Source organism: Oryctolagus cuniculus, chromosome 10 (genome assembly GCF_051225735.1).
Source record: "Oryctolagus cuniculus isolate XC-2025 breed Fujian yellow rabbit chromosome 10, ASM5122573v1, whole genome shotgun sequence".
Classification (NCBI taxonomy): domain Eukaryota; kingdom Metazoa; phylum Chordata; class Mammalia; order Lagomorpha; family Leporidae; genus Oryctolagus; species Oryctolagus cuniculus.
This window is the reverse complement of record NC_142876.1, coordinates 19,396,140-19,413,080: the sequence shown is the minus strand read 5'-3', so window position 1 is coordinate 19,413,080 and position 16,941 is coordinate 19,396,140. Positions and strand designations below refer to the sequence as shown.

Genomic DNA, 16,941 nt, shown 5'->3' with positions numbered 1-16,941 from the left:
CAGAGACCCTGGGATTCCTCTCCCGCCCCCAGAGCAGGCCCCCAAGGCACTGCGGACCGAGATCCCTATGCGCAGGTGAGGGGGAGCGCTCGGGACCCGCTTTTCACGCCTCAGCCGAGCCCACGCTGGGTCGGGATGCCGGATACCGGGCCAGGGGAGGAGGCAAGGGGCAGAGGCTCAGGACTCAGAAGAGGAAGGGGGCCCTGCCGCCGTCCACCAGCCCTGGGATACACAACGACCTTCGAGGGGAAGACGCCGGGAGCTGCTGGACGCTCGGCCCTCGCCCGGGACCAGGTGGTGAAGAACGTCGGGGCAGGGCACTGCCGGCCGAGGGTCCCTCCCGACTCTCCGCTGCCGCCAAGGGTCCCCAGGGTCTGCACTGGGCTCCCGCACAGCGCTCTGCTTTCCCCGCCCCCCGGGTCCCGCACAGCCACCCCGCGCGCCCAGCACTTTTCCGCCTTCGTGTTCCCGAGCGCGCTTCACCAAGGTCAAACCAAAACAAGTCACTCTTTAATTCTCCTCCCGGATTCTCTGAAACTACTGATAGGAACACGTCCTCAAACTATTTTTCTGCCGCCGCCTGCTTCTTGTCGACGTTATCTGGGGATCGCCGCGCCTTCCGGGAGCGGCCAAGGTCAAGAGGGCTGGCTCCCCCTGGGTCTGGAGGCCCCAGGCCCTCGGGAACAGGAGCGGCGCGGCCAGCAGCGACAGTCCCGGGCCTCCCCCCGGGGGTCAGGGGGGCAGGAGCGCGTCCCCGACCCAAGCCTGGCCTGCCGCCTGCAGGCGGGACGGGGAAAGAAAGGGCCGAGCGGCGGGTGCGGGTGCGGGTGCCAGGTGCGCAGCCCGACGACGGCTCCCGCCACGGTCCCCGGGGCCCTAGAGGGCCTGCCACGGCTTCCCGATGGCCTGGATGTGCTCCTTGGCTTTGAGGCGCAGCGCGGCGATGCTGCTGTTGCGCGGGTCCGCCTCGTCCAGCGGGAACTTGTCCCCGAAGCCCGGCCCGCAGGGGTAGGCGGGCGGCGGCGGCCCGAGGGGCTGCAGGCCGGGGCCCAGCGGCGGCGAGTTCAGGAAGGGCGGCGGCGGCGTGTAGCTGGCCGGCAGGCTCTGCGCCGGCGGCCCGAAGCCCGGCAGGCTCTGCAGCGCCGTGGCGCCCGCGCCGGGCAACGGCGGCCCGAGCCACGACTCGAGCGGCAGGGCGCCTCCCGCCGGCCCCCCGCCGCCGCCGCCGCTGCCGCCGCCCGGGCCGGCCCCGAGGGGCGCCAGGGCCGCCGAGGGCGGGGAGCGGCTGAAGGAGAGGAGCGGCGAGTCCTGCAGCTTCATGGACGACACCTCCAGCTTCTCCTGCCGCCGCCACTTCGCTCGTCGGTTCTGGAACCACACCTGCGGGAGAGAGCAGAGCGGCCGTGGGCTGCGGCACTCCACCGGGGCGGGTCGCACACAGCCGCAGCCTGCCCCCCCTTTCACCCCGTCCTCCCCTGCTGGTGTCGTCCCTCGGTCCCCCCTCCGGCCTCGCCTCTCCCGAATCTTTCCCTGTTCGTTTCCGCGTGGCCCGTCCTTGTACTGGTTTCCAGCTCCTGACAGGGAGCAGGTGCCCAGAAAAAAAAGTGAGCTCAGCTCAGCTTCCTCCCTCGACGGGCCAGCTCCCGGGAGCTGCCGTTTTGCCCTGGACCGTCTGCCCGACTACACAGACAAAACGCACGCAGCCGCTCCTACGGATCAGCGGTAGTGAACGCAGGATCAAGCACGTGGGTTCATCTTACTCCGTGCATATTTGACTTGTGGCTGTTGTAAGATTTTTCATTTTTATTTAATGTAGTGTTTCCGGCGTTCCTTTCTGATGATTTTGAAAGATTACTCCCATTCAAGTTTATGCTATGTATTTTTACTTTGTGAATTAGTTTTGACTTTACCCTAAGGTTGTAACTCAATGAGTACAAGTTCGTTCTCCACCTCTTCCTCCTCTGCCTCCTCTCCTTCCTCCACCCTCCTCCTCCTCTTTCTTCCTACTGAGGAACTCCTTACCGAGAGCTTTCTGCTGATGGGGCCTGCAAGGCCGAGGTGATGGTCAAGCTTACTGGGCTCCTGGGTTGCATTGCCAGTGCATAAGAGCTCACTCACTCTAGCTCTCGCTCTCTCGCTCTCTCTCCTTTCCTCCCTCCCTCCCTTTTAAGTAAATGCAGTTCTCAGAAAAGATTTTTAAAGTACCAGAAAGAGTGCAATTAATGTCTCACTACCACCCCCTGCGAACAGAACAGAGCAAGTGCGCTTAGTCCGCAGACTGTGGATGAACTTTGGCCACCTCCATGCTGCCGGCTTCAGTGTTTTAGTGTTTTCCTCTTGAGGGGAAGAGGGGGCAGTAGTGCAGGCCACGAAGGGACAAAGCAGCCTTGCCCAGAAAGGGGGTAAGGGAGGACCTTCTATGAGAGCTGAGAAAGCAGAAACACAGCACCTGCGCGGAGCTGGGAAGGGGCGTGTGTGTGTGTGTGTGTGTGTGTGAGAGAGAGAGAGAGAGAGAGAGAGAGAGAGAGAGGTATGGGGGGGGGGGAATGAGACAAAGCAAAAATGTAGGTTATCCCTGACCCTTCTTGTAAAAGGTTTTTCTGGGTACCCCAGGTCCTGAATGTCAGGGAAATACTGGACGTGGGCTGACAGCACAGAAAAGAGCAACACTGACATGGGGGGGGGGCCTTTGCCTGTCCACCCCATCGCCCCTTCCCACATCAGCTCAGGCCTTTGGATCCAGTATCCAGGGACAGAGGACGAAAGGCTGGGAAAGTCGGCTACTTTACTGCTGCCCTTAACAAGGTGAGAGACCCTGCCTCGTCCCCCCACCCCAAACACACACACCCCATTACATCACAGTCCTGTGTCAAGCACGCAGTCTGGCTGGTGTAGTGGCACTGTGGGTCAAGTCGCTGCCTGGGACATCAGCATCCCATTTGTGCTCCACTTCCAATCCTGCTCCCTGCTAAAGGCCTAGGAAAAGCAGTGGAAGATGGCCCAAGTGTTTTGGCCCTTGCCACCCACATGGGAGACCTAGGAAAAAAGCTTAGCCCAGTGCTGGCCATTGAGACTATCTGGGGAGTAAAATCTCTCATATATATATATATATATATATATAATCTTAAAAAAAAAAAAGGATGCAGCCACATGCAGGACACCCTGCTGGCCCTGTGGTCACAGAGAAGTTGCAGACTTAAAGGAGGAGCCCAAAAGCCAGAACAGGTGTAGACAGGGAGGCAGAAGATGGACTCAGGTGGCAGCAGCCTTGGCCGCCTCTTCACTCATCTTTCCCTCCCTCTGCCCCCACCCCCGCACCCTCCCTGGAAAGCAGGTGCTAAAGTTTCCACCCCTTCAACAAAATAATCGCAGTTTTACGGTCCCAGATCAGGAGAAATTGAACAGTCCTTGCTAGTTAACCCTGAGTCACTGGAGAACTGTTTTGTAAAAACCATGTCTTTTACAAATTGCTTTCAACCCCTAAACTAAGCAGAAGAGGCAAAGGGCTAGAGCCTGTCCCCTTTTACTTTTAAGGCATGGGTGAAAGCCCACATTCACCTGAGTGTTTTCATTCCTGGAAATCTCCTGTATCAGACAAACACAAAGATGCCATGCCCCGCTCGCCTGCCGTTCAGACCCGGAGGAATCTGCTCCCCGCGTCTTCCTTCCAGGCCTCGGGAAACTCTCACAGTTTGGAACTCCTCCCAGACTTTTTCACAGATGACTAGCAAATATTTAAGGCTTTCAAATATTTTAATGATCGGGGATTAAAGAGAATTCAGCTTTAATTAAAGCGAAAACCCCTTTAGAATAAAGAGAGAGGGCCTCTGCCGCGCCGGGTTGGGTTGGATGTGCACCAGCGATGGAAAACTCGGTTTGCATCCAAAGATTCAGCCGAGAGCGGTCAAGGCCCTCGACAGGATACAGGACTTTCGTTTTCAACCTGGTGTGTGCAGCCAGCCACGCAGGTGGCATTTGGGGGCCCAACCCGGGTGTCCTCGAGCCGCTGCCTCCCCATTCCCCATTCCCCTTCCACCCAGGCTGAGGCTGCGGACTCAACCGCTCCACCTAGCAATTCCTCTTTTCCGTCCAGAATTGGGAGTCCCCGAGGGGAGGTCATCCCGCAGGGCCAGAGCGTGAGGCGTGGAGACCAACGACGTCCCTCCCGCTTGGTCCGGCGCCAAGGCCAGGACGCACCCTGTGGACGCCCAGGGATGCGGAGGAGCAGTTTAGGCCACGGCCCCTTCCATCGCGCGCCTTACCTGCACGCGGACCTCGGGTAGGTTGACCTTGCCGGCCAGCTCCTCGCGGCTGTACACGTCGGGGTAGTGGGACTTCTCAAACGCGCGCTCCAGCTCGTGCAGCTGGTACGTGGTGAACGTCGTGCGGTTGCGCCGATGCTTCTTCTTGGGCTGCTCCTCCTCCGACGGCTTCGGGTCGCCTGCGGCCGGCCCGCCCGGCAACCCCGAGCTCGGCCGTGCGTCCCCGGGCTCCTTGGGGCAGTAGGGGCGGGGAGCTGGGGCGACGAGGCCCGAGAGGTTCAGAGAGACTCGGCGGAGCGCCCCCGGGCCTATCCTACCTCCCCTCCCTGAGGGCGCTGGCTGCTATATGGTCTGCGGAGGAGGGAGGCGAGGGCTGTGAGGGGGTCCCTAAGCTTTCCAGGAACACAAGTGGAACGCTCCCGCCGCAGACAGAGACCCCAGCCCTGCGCCCAGGTGCCTGAGTAGAAGTTGGGGAAGGGGCGCTGTCTTGCAGATCTCCCACACTAGGGCGCCGAGGGGGTCTCGCTGTGGGCCAGGACGTATACTCACCTTCATACTCCGGGGCGGGCGCCGGGGCGGGCGCCGAGGAGGGCTCAGTATCTTCCCCGATTTCCTTGGGACAGGCGGGCCGCACACCCAGCCTCCGATCCCGCTCCTTGGCGCCCCGGATGCCTCGCTCCGCCGGGAAAGCGCTGAGGAGCCCATCGTCCTTGGTAAAGCCGAGGATGGCCTCGATGCTGTGCAACCTGGAGGAGCTCCCGCCCGGGCTGCGGAGCAGGTGGCCGGCGAGCGAGAAGCTCCCCTCGGCCATGGCGGGCGCGCAGCCGGGCAGGTGCATGGGGATCGCCGGAGGCGAGAGAGGGGCGCGCTGAGACAGCGACAGGGGACTCGAAGGCGGCTGTCTCCGGGGTGCGGTGAAACCCGACGGGTCGAGACCCAAGGTCAAGCTTGGTGGGCCTTGCCCGCCCGGGCTGTGCGCGCTGGAGGTGGGTGAGCGCTGGACTGGCCGCCGCCTCTGTGCCTGCAGGAGACGGAAGTTCGGCCTCCAGGCAGCTGGGGCTCCAGGCGCTAAAGGCGGGGAGCCGCGGGCCTCGGGCTCCTCCCATATCTCCCGGGACCCAGCCCCTTCTCCCGGGCCCTCCCTCCGCAGGGGGGCGGGCCCTTTCCCCGCCAAGCCTCAGGGTCCTCGCCCTACCGCCCTGGGGCCGGCTCGCAGAACACCCCACCCCTCCTTCGGATCTGCTTCAAGCCCTACAAGCGAGTCTCCGAGAACCGGCGGCGAAACGTCCGAGGCCCGCTCCTCCCCGCCCCTCTGTCCCGGCTCGGCGGGGCTGACGCTCTGCGGCGCACCTCGGGGGGCCTGGGGCTCCTGTCCCCGCAGCCGGTTCCCTGGGACTGACCCCGGCCTCGGGCTCCTGCTTCCTGTCCCGCCCCACACCCGCCTCCGCAGTCGGGCACGGTCTCCGCCGGGCTGAGCCCCGGGGCCGAGCGCCCCGGGAACACCGAGCCCGTGCCCGACGTGTCGCAGCTGAAGCGTCGGTCCATCCGGCTCGGGGTTCGAATTCCCTCACTCTACTCGTAGCATCCGAAGTCCCCCATTCGTGGGGTGTGCCTACCTTTATCTGTTCTAACGGTTCCTCCCCGTCCCTTCGGGCTTGCCGCGGGCAGCGCCCGCCCCAGGACGCGACGGGGCCATAGGTGTCTGCGGGGCTCCGCGAACTCAGAGCCTGGCCCGGAATCCGACTCCTGCAGCGGGTTCCTGAGTCTCACTGACCCGCCCGCGGAAGGACAGGGTCCTGCCGTGATGCCCAGCGGCGTCGCCCCGACTCGCCCCCGCCCCGACTCGCCCCCGCCCCTGGCTCCTAATACATCGCCAGGCCCAGCAGGCGCCCGCGGCGCCCCGGGCAGGACCTCGGCGCGCTCGGGCTCGCGCTTCCCTGCGGGTTCCTGGGTAATCCGCTTGCGTTTGTCCCCCTCGGGGGCCCCGCGAGGCTTCCGTGGCCCAGAGCGACTCAGGCCGAGGAGGAAGAAGATGGGGGAGGCCGGGTGCCTTTTCTCATCGCCTGGCGCTGGCGCACCCTGGTGCGGGCAAACCCGGGTCGGGGCCCGCAGAGGGCTTGGTCCTCATTGCGCCGCAGCCGGAAAGGAGAATTCAAACGCAAGGACTAAGGGGACAGCGCGCTTGGCATCTCTGAAGCAGAGGCGTCCTTAACTCTCCCGAGGGCCCAGCGTCCCACCAAACAGGCTGACCACGGCCAGCCTGGGGGGCGACACACACCCCCTCTGATCCTTCACCTTTAAATTAGGGTTAGAAGGACATTTGCCAAGGACCAGTGAATATTCTCCGTGGTGGGCATATGGGGTGGGCAGGGGCTCCTTATGTTAATTAATCTATTTTAATAGGACCATATAAGCTAGAAATTGTATGCATATGAATTTGAAGTAAGTAAAAACGGGAACTACTTAGCAGGCACTAGGAGCAGCAGCTAAAATCCATTTGGGATGCCCACATCCCATGCCCGGGTGCCTGGTTCGAGGCCTGGCTCTGCTTCTAACCCAGCTTCCTGCCAGTGTTGCACCCTGGGAGGTGGCAGGTGATGGCTCAGGCACTTGGATTTATGCCCCCCAACGTGGGAGACCCTGATTGAGTTTCTGGCTCCTGGCTTTCAGCTTGTTAGCCCAGGGTATTGGGGGAGATCTGAGGCATAGTATTGTCTCTCTGCCTTTCGAATAAAACAGAAACAAAAAGTTTTTAAGAGAGGGAATGAAAGGGGTTAAAAAAAAGAAATTGAACTACTTTTTGAAATCAGAAATTATTTCTAAGAAAAGTGAAATTAACTGCACCTTAGCTTTTTATACATCACTTACAGTTATGGGGTCTTTTTGGGTTTTGACTGGGGTCCTGCCCACTCCCTAAAGACCAGGACTAAATTCCTGGCTCCTGACTCAGCTCAGCTCAGCCTTGGCCACTGAGGGCATTTCAGGAGTAAACCAGTGGATGAGAGCTTTCTGTGTGTGTCTCTGTCCAATAAAAATAAACAACCAGCCATACCAGTAAGAGTCTACAGAGAATGGCCCGTGGGCCCTGGGGTCTGGGTGACTTCACCAAGCGGGGGAGGTTCCCCTGCCAGCTAGAGGCAGCCAGCCCCGAGTCCCCCTCGGGCTTCCCAGGCTGCAGCCACCTGCTGCCAGCCAGACCAGTTGTGACAGCCCAGGTGGCTGAGCTACTGAGCGCAGGGAGCTGTAGGGGTAATTCATTGCTGCTTGCTGCGTCCCGTGCGACTGAGAAGGCTTTCTGCGGAAAGTTTCCCAATATTAAATTGATCTCTTTAATCGTCGCTAAACAAAGATTGGCCCCGGTTTCTTAAGCCGCTGCCCACACGCCACGGAAGGGTTTATGGGCTTGTTTTCCAAAGTTCATTCTCTTTGGAGCTGCCCAGCTCTCCTTAACGGGCCCCGGGGACGTGAGCTTTTATTTACTGTTTATTTCAGAGTCTGGGGAGAGAAGCGAAAAGACTTGCATGGCCACTGGCGAGGGGCCTGTGGGACTGAGCAGGACAAGAGGAGGTTGGGGCTGCCTTTGTGTAGGACATAAAGGGCCAGTCAATTCCATTGTGGGCGCAGTGGAGGGTACTCCAAGCAATCGGCCGGGGGTCATTGTTAGGGGCTAATCTGCATGTGTATTTCCCAAGAACTCGATTAGGGCAGATGAATGGACTCGGCCATGTCCCTAATTCTCCTAGCACGAAGCTGCATTTGTCCAGCAGTTACGCCAGTTCATAATCAGCCGCGCTTCAGCAAAAGTAGGAGCCTGGCTTCTGAACCCAACCTGTGGTAAATTCATTAATTCATTAGCGGGATCAAAGAAAAGTGCGGCTCCCACCTGCAGGCTGAACTTAGCCCCATTAAACTTGGCGTGGTTTGGAGAAATACATTTGCAGAGGTGGGGGAGTTGTAGGATAAAGTGACGCTTTTGCGTGTGTGTAGGAAGTGCAATACCTGGAAATGTTCTTGAACCGTTGCAGGACAAACAGACCTCTCAAAAATGGGTTCCCTGTGCCGTGGGTGGGGCGGGAGAAGGCCGCCTGTGAGTTAGAGCCATCTGCCATGGCTTCTGGTAATTTCACTCATCAGCAATGTTTTACATTTTGGTGAAATAAAAAGTCTACTTAAGGACCTACGTGATATGATATCACTTCTTAAAGCGAATGAAACTCAGTCAGTTGTTGATGTTGGACTCGCCCCTGAGTGGATGTGTTTTCGTCCTAGAACGGCTCCCCCCCCCCCCCCAATGTCACACCACAGTAGAGGACAACCTTCTCTTGCTAGTTCAGGGAAGGCAACCTAACACTGAACACAACTTCTGTAATCATTACATGTGACATGCATCAATCAATCCACATACTTTGAAGTTCAGCAAATTCAACTGGCAAGAGTTAAAAATATACACTCTAAGAGCTAGTATTAAAAAAAATTATATATATATATATGTTTAACCTATTTGAGAGGCAGAGCAACAGAGAGAGAAAGAGGGAGAGATCCTTTTTTCTTTTTAAAGATTTTATTCTATTTATTTGAAATACAGAGTTACAGAGAGAGGTCTTCCATCCACTGGTTCACTCCCCAGATGGCTGTAACGGCCAGAGCTGCGCTGATCTGAAGCCAGGAGCCAGGAGCTTCTTCTGGGTCTCCCATGTGGGTGCAGGGGCACAAGGACTTGGGGGCCATCTTCTGCTATCCCAGGCCATAGCAGAGAGCTGGATCGGAAGAGGAGCAGCTGGGACTCAAACCGGCGCCTATATGGGATGCTGGCTCTGTAGGCAGTGGCTTTACCCATTACACCACAGTGCCAGCCCCAGAGGGAGAGATCTTACATCTACTGGTTCACTCCCCAAATGCCTGAAACAGCCAGAACAGGGCCAGGTTCAAGTCAGGAGCCAAGGACTCCATCCAAGTCTCTCATGTGGGTGGCAGGGACCCAAGCCTCCCAGGATGCCTTCGCGGGGACCTGGGTCAGAAGCAGAAGTGCTGAGACTCAAACTGATATGGGACATGTACATTCTAAGAGGCGGCTTAACCTGCTGCGCCACAATGCCTGCCCAGGAGTGACTATTTATTGACCTATACGTGACTATATGCCAGTGGGTATTTGCCACATTCTTTTTAAGTGGGGCACAACCAGCCCCGTGCACATTCTCTTCAGTACTGTACATGGATTCCTGAATTTCGTCCTCATGCTAAGACTGTGAGGAGGATGTTGTTATCACCCCCACTTGACAGATAAGGAAATGGAGACACAGAGAAGCCAAGTCAGTTGTCAAAGTCATGCAGCTGATTTCAGCTGGAGCCAGAATTTGAACCCAGGAGTTTTATTCAGGAATTTGTATGTCTAACCACCACAAATACTGCCTCTCAGTGTGATGTGTGCCTGTTCATTCTCCAGGTGCTCTAGGAGAACTAGCAGGTGAATTTAAAAAAAAAAAAAAGTATTTTAAAATTTTACATATTTGAAAGGCAGAGTTACAGAGAGAGGGAGAGACTGAGAAAGACCTCCTGTCCACTGCTGGTTCACTCCCCAAATGGCTGCAACGGCCAGGGCTGGGACAGAAGCCAGAAGCCAGGAGTTTCTTCCAGGTCTCCTACATGGGCACAGGGGTCCAAGCATTCAGGCCATCTTCTGCTGCCTTCCCAGGCACATTAGCAGGGAGCTTGGTCAGAAGTGCAGCAGCCGGGACCAGAACCAGCACCCACATGGGAGGCTGGCACTGCAGGGGAATTAAAGCAAGAAAATTTGGGAGTCAAGGAGGACAGGTATGTAGTTCATAGTAGTATGGGAATTAGACAGATACGATGAGTGGTGTCTAACCAATTGCTAGTTGCAATGACGACAGATCCATTTAATAAATAAATTAAATATACTGTTGAACTTTGGTTTTCTCCAAATAACTCCCTGTGATTTATGACAATATAGTTTGAAGCCTTTGCCTTTAATGCTGTGAATTCTCCCCGGTACAGGTTGTTGAGCTCCCTTATCTGAAATGCTTGGGACCAAATGTGTTTCAAATTTTGGATATTTTTCATATTTTATAATAATTGCATTTCCATAATAAGAATGATGATGGTGGGACCCAAGTCTAAACGTCAAATTAACTTATGGTTTATATATACGTTATGCACACAGCCTGAAGATACTTCAATACACTATTTTTAGTGTCCCTGCATTTATAATTGGTACAAACTCAATAAAGTCACTTGTCACACTACCCTACTATCATCTACCAAACCAATTATCTTGGTCCTGAGTTGGTTTTACAAATGAGGCACACCAGGTGCCTCAATGTAAGGGGAAAAGAAATCACGTGACACAGATTCGCAGGGCATCTTAGCAGACAGCTGATTTCCTTCCCACCCACTGGTGAGTTGGACCTGGCTCCTCCCCCTTAGGAGAGCCCATGGTTGGCATCTCTTCTCAGCTGAGTAGTTGGAAAGCAGCTATAATAGTATTTTCACTACACAACTTGACATACACCAAAAATCAGAGCACTCCCCTCGATGAATGGTTTCCACAGATCCACTAGCAAAGAAATCAAAAAGTGATTATTATTACTAAAAATAAAACAAAAACATGATCAATGAGATATGTCCATTTTTCGCTAAAAAATGGAAATTTCATCATGATCTCAGAATATGCATAGAAGAAACTTGGATTTCTGCCAAAGAAATAGACCTTTTTTTTTTAGTTGTTAGCGGCAAAGCTATATTAAGATAATTCCTCTTTACTTGTTTTCTAATTAAACTAATTGAATTCAGAGTGACTAGGGAAGCACTAGAGACATTTATCTTGAAGGGATGAGGGTCTTGAAGCAGCTCAATCCTCTTAGAGCCCTAAGAAGGCAAATCCAAGGACACTCATTTCACAACAGCCTTGACCCAACCCCCACCCAGACCTAGGATCTCTAGTATATCCTCTCCTTCTTGTAACTAAAAACATAAAAGTATTTTGATTTATTTTATTTTAAAGGCAGAGAGAGAGAGAAAGAACCCAGACACTGATTCACTCTCCAGATGCCCACAACAGCCTGGGCTGGGCCAGGCCAAAGCAGGGAGCCCACCAGTTCAATCTGGATCTGCCAAGTGCATAGTAGGGACCCAAGTACTCAAACCAACACTGCTGCCTCCCAGGGTGCACATTAGCAGGAGGCTGGAATTAGAGGTGGAGCTGGGTCTTAAGCCTAGGAACTCTGTCGGAACACAGGCATCCCAAGCAATAGCTTCATCGCCGCACCAAATGCCCTCTTCCCTCTTCTTTCAGGGAGCCAGTTCTGTTCACAAACACTGGCCAATCACCTGCAAGCATCTCTTCTCAGTTGAGTTCAATGATTCACAATTCACGTTAGTTGTTTGAAAGCAGCTATAAATAGGAGTACTTTCACTACACAACCAGGAGTCTCCTAAGTCATTTGGTCTCCAGGTTTTCATGCCCTTCCGTTTTCCCTCTACCTCTCTGGCTGCTCCTTCTCAGTATCTGCAGAGGTGGATTTGCCTTCGTTTTTCAAAACCGGGAAGTGCTGGGTCCTGCTCTATGTCTCCTCCTGCTCCATTGATGAGCTCGGTACTGTGGGACTCAGTCTGCATGGCAGAAGCTCAGATGCTCAGAGGCACACGGTTAGCTGCCTGGTAGACCTTTCCCTTGTGTGTGGGTGAGCACCCCCGCGTTAGCATGTCCCAACTTCCAAGCAGAATTTCGCTCCTGAACCTCTTCCACCCTGGTCTGCCTCACATCTAGGAGTGCCTGTTCCATCCTCCATGTTTCTTAAGCCCAAATCCACACATTTCCCCTGCTCTTAACCAGAAACTCTTGTTGGCTCTAGCTTCACCTCCAGCCTGGTGTAAGCCACCATTATGTCTCTCCAGAGGTACCTGTCTCCCTTAGATCTCTTCTCAACATAGAAGCCAAGGCAATCCTTTTGACACAGTCAGACAATGTCAATCATTATGATAAACCCTTGCTTGATTGCTTGTGGTAGCCCCCTGTCTCCCTAAAGTCCCTGGGTGGCTTGCAAGGTCCTACGTGACTTGGTTGCCCCTGACCTTGTCTCAGCTCCTCTTCCTCTTGCTGCATCAGATTCAGCTACTGTGTTCATCTTGCTGCTCCTGGAGCAGCCTTGACATTGGTTGTTGCTTCTCCCTACAATGCATCACCCACAATGGGTGCTAACTTCCTTATCCCCTTCAAGTTTTTGTTCAAATATTGCTGTTTCCGAGGGTCTACCCTGACCACTGGATTAACAACCATACACTGAAGTTCCTGATGTTCTCTTCCTTACTATTTTAAAAAAATGTTTAAAGAGAACTTACCACTTCCTAATACGCTACAGTATTTACCCATGCATTGTGTTTTTCTTGATTCTGCAACCCACTGGACTTGTAAGCTCTTGGACCAGGGATTTTGTCTTTGTTTTTGGTTTGTTCAGTAGATTTGCTCAGCCTCCCCATGGTGGCTGATGGTTCTCTGCTGAGTCCCTTCCAGGAACTGCCCTGGGTTGAAGAGATTTGCTCTGTCCATGGTGGCTTTCTCTCCCATGTTGCCCATAGCTAATGACTGGTCTTTGCAGGGGCCTTGGCTCTCTGCTCTTGACCCAGGACAAATGTGCAGGACCATTTGAGCTCCTTGAGAATGAGCTGAGACTGCTCTTGGGACTGCATCCCAGCTCCGTCTCTCCCTCCAAGAAACCTGCTCCACAAATTCTGAGAATCCAAGGACTGCTTCCCTGGGAACCTCATCTGTCATAACTTCTCTTTCAATTATTTGTTAAGCAAAAGACGTTTAGTCAATAGTTTTTATAGTCCCTGAACATCTTTTTTTTAAAACACAGAATGAGCCCTCACACTCAGCCTGTAGCAGGCATCAGTAGCCTGCTGGAACTGAAGAGTTTGCCTAGTGTCCTGTGCTCCCATGCATCGAGAGTTACCATCTTATTAGGACACACTGGCTTTCCATTTATGCTCTAAGGCAAATATATTGCATTTACAAAGTGATTTTATTTATAGAGCAATATTAGTTAAACAATGGAATTGGTAATTCATGGACATCACACAGATCATGAAGGTGGTTTATAAAGGACTGAGTTTGGGGGCAGGTATGGTGGTGTTGTAAGTTAAGCCTCTGCCTGAAGTGCCTGCATCCCATATGGGTGCTGGTTCGAGTCCCAGCTGCTCCACTTCTGATCCAGCTCCCTGCTAATGTCCTGGAAAAGCAGCAGAGGATGGCCCAAGTACTTGATCTCTCCACCCATGTAGGAGACTTGGAAGAAGCTCCTGGCTGTTGCAGCCATTTGGGAGTAAACCAAATGGTTCTCCCTCTCTATCTGTAACTCTGCCTCTCAAATAAATAAATCTTTAAAAAAAGGGACTGAGTTTGGTATCCACTTACTCACTTGGCTCATCCAGCGATATTCCCTGGCCTGGCTTCATCTGATTCCTCTGTAGAAGGGGACCCTGGCTCTCCTGCAGAACATGAGGTTGCTAGAACACTGTGTTGAAACCCCATGAGGCTGCTGCCAGCAAAACTGTCACCTACACACAGGAAATCTCAGTTTTAAATTTTAACTTGGGGTTTCCCACATGAGTACTCCCAGACTTCCATAGTATTCATAGTTCTGGAAAGAAACATCTTTCTATACCACACATCCAGATAGGTGATTATAGCACAACTCTGTTTTATGAATTTAAATCCATATATAAATATATATATATATATTTAGATCACACTTCCTCCATTTTAGTTCAAAGTTAACATACTCATTCTTTTTTTCCCCATCATTGGTGGTTGGTTGGCTTCTTAAAATAGGAGTTTAACACAGTCACATTTATTAGTTTGAATGTAGAGAATGAAGAAAAACCTGGAATGTAGCCAAACCCTGAGAAACTGGGCAGGAATGACACAAAAAAATTCAAAGACCATAATTACCTCTCCTACTCCTTTTTAAAAATGTGGTCAATATATATAACTAAAAAATGTACAGTCTTACCATCTTTCAATATTACATTCTGTGGCATTAAGCACATTCACATTGCCCTGGAACCATCACCACCATCCTTCTCCAGAATTTTTCCACTTCCCAAACTGAAGCTCTGCACTGTCCCAATTAAATACCAACACCCCAGCCTCTGCTTCTCCTACTCCTTGGCATTCACCATCGTACATTCCCTATGCAATTGGAAACATCAAGTATTTGTCCTTTAGTAACTGGTTTATTTCACAGGGCACAATGTTCTCAAGGTTCATCCATGTAGTAGTGAGTGTCAGAATTTCTTTCCTTTTTGAAGCTGGATATTTTTCTATGGTATTTTAGAGCTCATTTTTTTTTTATCATCCATCCATCCATCCATCCATCCATCCACTGGAGTTGCTGCCATGCTTTGGTTCTTGTGAACAAGGCTACTATGAACATGAGGATACAAACACCCATTTGAGTCCCTACTTTCAATTCTTTTGCTGGATCATGTGGCAATTCTATGTTTAAATTTTGGGGAATTGCCACATAATTTTCCATAGCAGCTACACTTGTACATTCCCAGTACCAAAGCATGAAGACTGTAATTTTTCCACATCCTTGCAAATGTTTAGGTTATTTATTTACTTTTCAATAGTCATCTTGACAAATGTGGAGTGGCATCTCATTGTGGTTGTTAGTTGCATGGATTTCACTAATTATCAGCCAAGCTGGACATCTTTTCCTGGGCTTTTTCTCCTTTTGTATGTCAGGGGGAAAATGCCGATTCAAGTCTGTTGCCCATTTTGTTTGTTTCTTCTGGTTGGCATTTGTAGAACACTTCCTGCTTTGCACAATGACTGTCAGAAGGTTGTAACATAACCAATTTCTGATGTCCTTAAGGCAGTGAGAAGAGGTGCACTGGGAAAGACAAGCAGTGGAGCAACTCTCACGGATGACCGTTGGCTTTGGCAGTGCACCAGTGTTCACGTTGAATTGCTCACATGTGACAATCCCTTCCACAGACCAGCCACACAATGTCACCTTTGTCCCCTCCTGAGTGTTCCTTGCTTGTTTCCATGTCTTGCTCACATCTTTACTCACCAGCTCATCCTCCACCTGTAAAGAAGACGTGCTCCAGTAGATGAAGCCAAGGTGGCATTATTGCAGGGAGCCAAGTCTGCATGTGTGTGTGCCTGTGTGTGCACCTATGTGTGCATGTCTGTGTGTGCATATATGTGCATGTGTTGTTAGGGAATGGCTCTGCAGGTCATCACAGAACAAGTTTTCCCCCAACTCCTTCACAGAGCCTCAGAAAGTCCTCGGTTCAATGCCCAGGACACAGAAGTGATTGAGACTATTAGTTTCTGTTTTCTGTTGAGATGGGCCCCATCACACGTGATACATGTGCTGGAGCTCTAGCTCCCAACATCCCAGAATGTGACCTTGGGCATCAAGGTTGCTGCACATAGTAATTAGGTAAGACATGGTCATACTGATGCGACTAGTGCCCTGATACAAGGGGAAATCTGGACAGAGACACAGACACAGGGAGGATGTAGAGAAGAAGGCAGAGAGGCTGAGAACACCAGTGTCTCCCCCGAGCCCTCAGAAGGAACCAACCCCACCAGCACCATCATCTGCCTCCAGCTTCCAGAACTGAGACGATGAATTTAAGTACTGCGTGTTCAGACACTGCCTTCTCCTCTCCCTTGTCTTTCTTACCTTCATGATGACCCCCTGTGGTGTGTGTGAAAAAACCAGGAGTACTCTCACACCAGGGCCAGATAAAGATACTCAGAGAGAAAATCATAGGCTCTGCTTCCCAGCCCCAGTGTAGGCCACCTCCTACCATGTTTGGACACAGTGAGGAATTATCTTTCTCCTCCTCCTCCTCCTCCTCCTTCCCCTTCTCCTCTACCTCTTCCTCCTCTTTCTCCTGCTTTTCCTTCTTCTTCAAGATTTATTTACTTATTTGAAAGAGAGAGAGAGGGATCTTCCATGCACTGGTTCACTGCCCAAGTGATCACAAAAACCAGGCTGAAACCAGGATCTGGGAACACCAGCCAGGTCTCCTAGGTGGGTGGTGGGGGCCCAGGTACTTGGATCATCATCTAGCAGTCTGATATGGGGTATCATCATTGTGTCAAGCGGCAGCATAAAAGACCTGCACTATAGTGTGGGCAAGGAGTGAGCCTTCCAACTGTTCTTCCTGCTACTCTTGGTTCCTTTTTCTCCACTTTTCCATTTGTACCCAGCCAGCCATTCAAAATCATGACTCTGATCAAGGCCCCCTTTGCATGATAACCCACCAAAAGGCTCCCTGCTGCTCTTGGGTTAAAATCCAAACTCCTTGCAGTGCTCCCTAAGACCCACCCCTCTCCCACCTCTCAAACTCCTCATTGAACACTCCTGAGCACTTTTCTATCCCACCTGATGGCTCGCTGAGCCACTGGCCTTTTCTCGCTTCAAGAGCTCTTCCCTCCCCCAGGACCCTTGCACTTACTACTCCTTCTGCCTTGAGCAGTCACATGATCTCATGCTCCTTCTGGTTTTTGCCATTGGACCTACCACTTTGCAAACTTATCTTCTTTGTTGCTTGTTTACTTGTTTATTACCTGTCTGGTCAAATTAGAATCTAAACCTTATGAGAACAAGGCTTTTACCTGTCAGCTCCCAGCACC

At 52.6% G+C, this 16,941-nt stretch overlaps 1 protein-coding gene across 1 annotated transcript; it reads right to left on the bottom strand.

Moving 5' to 3' along the window:
- Positions 1 to 870: 870 nt before the first annotated feature.
- RAX (retina and anterior neural fold homeobox) lies at positions 871 to 5,345 on the bottom strand. The gene is made up of 3 exons (XM_089305026.1): positions 4,812 to 5,345; positions 4,263 to 4,516; positions 871 to 1,380 (listed from the first exon to the last, which is right to left on the bottom strand). Exons 1-3 carry the CDS (start codon positions 5,098 to 5,100, stop codon positions 877 to 879), a joined length of 1,047 nt encoding a protein of 348 aa, XP_089161152.1. The 5' UTR covers positions 5,101 to 5,345; the 3' UTR covers positions 871 to 876.
- Between the last annotated feature and the right edge of the window lie 11,596 nt (positions 5,346 to 16,941).

What these genes read in the sequence shown, in the direction of transcription:
- RAX (XM_089305026.1), bottom strand. Translation starts at nt 5,100, where the DNA reads ATGCACCTGCCCGGCTGCGCGCCCGCCATGGCCGAGGGGAGCTTCTCG. An exon ending in GCCCGCCCCGGAGTATGAAG is followed by an intron (nt 4,517 to 4,811) that starts GTGAGTATACGT and finishes TCGTCGCCCCAG; the next exon opens with CTCCCCGCCCCTACTGCCCC. An exon ending in TACCCGAGGTCCGCGTGCAG is followed by an intron (nt 1,381 to 4,262) that starts GTAAGGCGCGCG and finishes TCTCTCCCGCAG; the next exon opens with GTGTGGTTCCAGAACCGACG.